The 5,764-nt window shown below is 40.3% G+C and overlaps 2 protein-coding genes across 7 annotated transcripts in view; one reads left to right on the top strand and one right to left on the bottom strand.

Moving 5' to 3' along the window:
• DYNC2H1 (dynein cytoplasmic 2 heavy chain 1) overlaps positions 1 to 5,764 on the bottom strand; it is a 390,963-nt gene that overhangs the window by 240,538 nt on the left and 144,661 nt on the right. The window lies entirely within an intron of this gene.
• LOC108315443 (E3 ubiquitin-protein ligase RNF5-like) lies at positions 648 to 1,532 on the top strand. The gene has a single exon (XM_037744392.1). The coding sequence runs from the start codon at positions 651 to 653 to the stop codon at positions 1,038 to 1,040; it is 390 nt and encodes a 129-aa protein (XP_037600320.1). The 5' UTR covers positions 648 to 650; the 3' UTR covers positions 1,041 to 1,532.

Raw genomic sequence — 5,764 nt, 5'->3', positions numbered from 1 at the left:
CAGAAGAAAGGATATCAGAGATTGAAGATCAACTCAATGAAATAAAATGAGAAGGCAAGAAAAGAGAACAAAGAGTGAAAAGAAAGGAAAAAGCTTTCGAGAAATATGGGATTATGTGAAAAGACCTAATCTACACCTGATCGGTTTATCAGAAGATGACAAGGAGAATGAATCCAAGCTGGAAAACACCCTTCAGGATATTATCCAGGAGAACTTCACCAACCCTGCAAGGCAGGCCAACATTCAAATACAGGAAATGCAGAGAATACCACAACGATACTCCTCTAGAAGAGCAATCCCAAGGCATATAGTCATCAGGTTCACCAGGGTTGAAATTAAGGAAAAAATACTAAGGGCAGCCAGAGAGAAAGGTCGGGTCACCCACAATGGGAAGCACATCAGACTCACAGCAGATCTCTCGGCAGAAACTCTACAAGCCAGAAGAGAGTGGGAGCCGATATCCAACATCCTTAAAGAAAAGAACTTTCAACCCAGAATTTCATATCCAGCCAAACTAAACTTTATAAGTCATGGAGAAATAAAATCCTTTATGGACAAGCAATTGCTGAGAGATTTTGTCACTACCAGACCTGCCCTATAAGAGTTCCTGGGGCCCCAAAGGGCCAAATCGCAAGCGGGGCGGGGTGGGCATGACCTTCGAATATAATATATGTTTGGAGACTGTCCGGAAAGCTGTGGTCAGTGTGTGTGGCCACCTGTACTGTTGGCCATGTCTTCATCAGTGGCTGGAGACACGGCCAGAGCGGCAAGAGTGTCCAGTGTGTAAAGCTGGGATCAGCAGAGAGAAGGTTATCCCGCTTTATGGGCAAGGGAGCCAGAAGCCCCAGGATCCCAGATTAAAAACTCCACCCCATCCCCAGGGCCAGAGACCAGCTCCAGAGAGCAGAGGGGGATTCCACTTCTCATTTGGTGTTGGTGCTTTTCCCTTTGGCTTTTTCACCGCTGTCTTCAATATCCATGAGCCTTTCCGCCGGGGCACGGGTGTGGATCTGGGACAGGGTCACCCGGCCTCCAGCTAGCAGGATTCCCTCTTCCTGTTTCTTGCCATCTTCTTCTTTTTTTGGCTGCTCAGTATTTGAGCTATAACTCCTTCCTTCCCACCTCCAGCCAGAGGAGAATCAGTATTGGGGGTCCCTGCTGACCTTTCCTTACTCCTGGATCCCCTTGACCCCTCTATTTCTGTTTGCTAAGGCCAGCCCTGGCTATTCTGCAGGACGGCTTAGGGACGTCTCAACATAAGATTGGAGAGTCTTCTGCTCAGAATCTCACTCAGTAATATTGTAATCGTCTGTCCTGGGGGAGAAGGATGGACTGAGAGAATGTCTTTCTCCTCTTCTGAGTCTTTGCTTTCCCTGATTTCTTGATTTGATCTTGAAAGGTGGGCAAGGCTCCCTTTGACTCTCCCCCACTCCCCGTCTTACTGATTTAATTTAATTTTTCACTCCCCAGAGTCTAATATGGATTCTGACTCTTAAGTGCTTCCTGTTCCTCACTACCTCCTTTAATACAAATTAAATAAAAAAGGTAAAAAAAAAAAAAAAAAAAAAAAGAGCTCCTGAAGGAAGCACTAAACACAGAAAGGAAAAACCAGTACCAGCCACTGCTAAAAGAACCAAATTGTAAAGACCAATGACACAATTAAGAAATTATGCCAACCAAAGGGCAAAACAACCAACCAGTAATAAAACGGCAGGATCAAATTCACACATAACAATATTAACATTAAATGTAAATAGACTAAATGCCCCAATCAAAAGACAGAGACTGGCAAATTGGATAAAAAGCCAAGAACCATTGGTGTGTTGTATTCATGAGACCCATCTCATGTGCAAAGACACACATAGACTCAAAATAAAGGAATGGAGGAAGATTTGCCAAACAAATGGAGAGCAAACAAAAGCAAGGGCGACAATCCTAGTCTCTGATAAAATGGACCTTAAACCAACAAAAATCAAGAGACAAAGAAGGGCATTATATAACAGTAAAAGGACCAATACAACGAGAAGAACTAAGTATCTAAATATCTATGCACCCGATAGAGGAGCACCCAGATACATAAAGCAAATCTTTAAAGACCTACAAAGAGACTTAAATTCCCACACAATAATAATGGGAGACTTCAACATTCCACTGTCAATATTAGACAGATCAATGAGACAGAAAATCAACAAGGAAATCCAGGACTTGAATGATCTAGACCAAGTGAACTTAATAGACTTTTACAGAACTCTTAACCCTAAATCCAAAGAATATACATTCTTCTCAGCACCACATCACGCCTACTCTAAAATCGACCACATAATTGGAAGTAAACCACCCCTCAGCAAATGCAAAAGAACAGAAATCATAACAAGCAATCTCTCAGGCCACAGTGCAATCAAATCAGAACTCAGGATTAAGAAACTAACTCAAAACCACACAATTTCATGGAAAATGAACAACTGGCTCCTGAATGTCAACTGAATAAACAATGAAATGAAGGCAGAAATAAAGATGTTCTTTGAAACCAACGAGAATGAAGACAAAATGTACCAGAATCCATGGGCCACATTTAAAGCCGTAACAAGAGGGAAATTCATAACAATAAATGAACACATGAGAAGCGAGGAGAGGTCTAAAATCGAGACCTTATCATCAAAATAGAAAGAGCTAGAGGACCAAAATCAAAAGAACTCAAAAGCTAGCAGAAGACAAGAAATAACTAAGATCAGAGCAGAACTGAAGGAGATAGAGACACAAAAAAAACACTTCAACAAAATCAACAAATCCAGGAACTGGGTTTTTGAAAAGATCAACAAAATAGATAGACTCCTCGCCAGACTAATAAAAAACAAAAGAAAGAAGAATCAAATAGATGCAATAAAAAACAATAAAGGGGACATCACCACTGATTCCACAGAAATACAAACTACCATCAGAGTTTACTACAAACAACTCTATGCACACAAACCAGTAGATCCGGAAGAAATGGATAAATCCCTGGACAATTGCATGACCCCAAGACTAAACCAGGAAGAAGTTGAATCCCTGAATAGACCAATAACAAGGGCTGAAGTTGACACAGCAATTAATAGCATCCCAACTAAAAAAAGCCCAGGTCCAGACGGGTTCACAGCTGAATCCTACCAGACGTACAAAGAGGAGCTGGTATGATTCCTTCTGAAACTATACCAAACAATACAAAAAAGAGGGAATCCCCCCCAATTCATTTTATGAGACCAACATCATCCTAATACCAAAATTGGGCAGAGACGCCACTCAAAAAGAAAACTTCAGGCCAATTTCCATGATGAACATGGACACAAAAATATTCAATAAAATACTGGCAAACAGAATGTAACAGCACATCAAAAAGCTTATTCATCATGTTCAAGTAGGCTTCATCCTGGGGATGCAAGACTGGTTCAACATACACAAGTGTATAAATGTAATCCACCACATAAACAGAACCGAAGACAAAAACCACATGATTATCTCAATAGACGCAGAGAAGGCCTTCAACAAAATTCAACAACCTTTATGCTAAAAACCCTTAATAAACTAGGTATCAATGATATGTATCACAAAATAATAAAAGCTATTTACAACAAACCCACAGACAATATCACACTGAATGGGCAAAAACTGGAAGCATTCCCTTTGAAATCTGGCACAAGACAAGGATGCCGTCTCTCACTACTCCTATTCAATATAGTATTGGAAGTTATAGCCAAAACAATCAGGCAAGAAAAAGAAATAAAAGGTATTCAATAAGGAAAAGAGGAAGCCAAACTGTTTCTATGTGCAGATGACATGATTATATATTTACAAGACCCCATCATCTCAGCCCAATATCTCCTGAAACTGATAAGCAACTTCAGCAAAGTCTCAGGATACAAAATCAATGTACAGAAATCACAAGCATTTCTATACACCAATAACAGACAAACAGAGAGCCAAATCAAAAGTAAACTCCCATTCACAATTGCTACAAAGAGAATAAAATATCTAGGAATACAAGTAACAAAGGATGTAAAGGGCCTCTTTAAGGAGAACTACAAACCACTGCTCAAGGAAATAAGAGAGGACACAAACAGATGGAAAAACATTCTATGCTCATGGTTGGGAAGAATCAGCATCATGAAAATGGCCATAATGCCCACAGTAATTTGTAGATTCAATGCTATCCCCATCAAGCTACCAATGACCTTCTTCACAGAACTGGAAAAAACCACTTCAAACTTCATATGGAACCAAAAGAGAGCCCACATAGTCAAAACAATCCTAAGCAAAAGGAACAAAGCTGGAGGCATCATGCTGCCTGACTTCAAAATACACTACAAGGTCACAGTAATCAGAACAGCATGGTACTGGTACCAAAACAAAGACATAGACCAATGGAACAGAACAGAGGCCTCAGAGGCAACAGCACACATCTACAATCATCTGATCTTTGACAAACCTGACAAAAACAAGCAATGGGGAAATGATTCCCTGTTTAATAAATGGTTTTGGGAAAACTGACTAGCAATGTACAGAAAACAGAAACTCGACCCCTTCCTTACACCTAACACTAAAATTAACTCCAGATAGATTAAAGATCTAAACACAAAACATAACACCAGAAAAACCCTAGAAGAAAACCTAGGCAATACCACTCAGGACATAGGTATATGCAAGGACTTCATGACTAAAACACCAAAAGCATTGGCAACAAAAGCCAAAATAGACAAATGGGATCTAATTAAACTCCAGAGCTTCTGTACAGCAAAGGAAACAATCATTAGCATGAACCAGCAACCAACAGAATGGGAAAAAATTTTTGCAATCTACCCATCTGACAAAGAGCTAATATCCAGAATCTACAAAGAACTAAAAGAGATTTATAAGAAAAAAACAAACAAAGCCATTCAAAAGTGGGTGAAGGATATGAACGGACACTTTACAAAAGAGGACATCTATGAGGCCAACAAACATATGAAAAAATGCTCACCATCACTGGTCATTAGAGAAATGCAAACCAAAACCATATTGAGATACTGTCTCACACCAGTTAGAATGGCGATCATTAAAAAATCTGGAGACAACAGATGCTGGAGAGGATGTGGAGAAATAGGAACACTTTACACTGTTGGTGGGAGTGCAAATTAGTGAAAGCATTGTGGAAGACAGTGTGGCAATTCCTCAAGGACCTAGAAATAGAAATACCATTTGACCCAGCAATCCCATTACTGGGTATACACCTAAAGAATTATAAACTGTTCTATTATAAAGACACATGCACATGTATGTTCATTGCGGCACTATTTACAATAGCAAAGACCTGGAACCAACTCAAATGTCCATCAAAGATAGACTGGATAAAGAAAACGTGACACATATACACCATGGAATACTATGCAGCCATAAAAAATGATGAGTTCGTGTCCTTCATAGGGACATGGATGAATCTGGAAAGCATTAATCTCAGCATACTGACACAAGAACAGAAAACCAAACACCATATGTTATCACTCACAGGCAGGTGTAGAACAATTAGAACACATGGACACAGAGAGGGAGCATCACACACTGCAGTCAGTTGGGGAGGGATAGGGGAGAAACAGCAGCGGGTGGGAGGGTAGGGAAGGATAACGAGGGGAGAAATACCAGCTATAGGTGATGGGGGGAAGAAGGCAGCAAACCACCTTGCCAGGTATGTACCTATGCAATGATCCTGCATGATCTGCGCATGTACCCCAGAACCTAAAGTACAATAAAAAAA

The sequence above is a fragment of the Cebus imitator genome, unplaced genomic scaffold, assembly GCF_001604975.1.
Source record: "Cebus imitator isolate Cc_AM_T3 unplaced genomic scaffold, Cebus_imitator-1.0 Scaffold171, whole genome shotgun sequence".
Lineage (NCBI taxonomy): Eukaryota > Metazoa > Chordata > Mammalia > Primates > Cebidae > Cebus > Cebus imitator.
The sequence above is the reverse complement of the archived record's forward strand: the minus strand, read 5'-3'. Positions and strand labels throughout refer to the sequence as shown.

Bases quoted from the DNA above. Each gene is read 5' to 3' on its own strand.
- LOC108315443 (XM_037744392.1), top strand. From the start codon at position 651: ATGACCTTCGAATATAATATATGTTTGGAGACTGTCCGGAAAGCTGTG.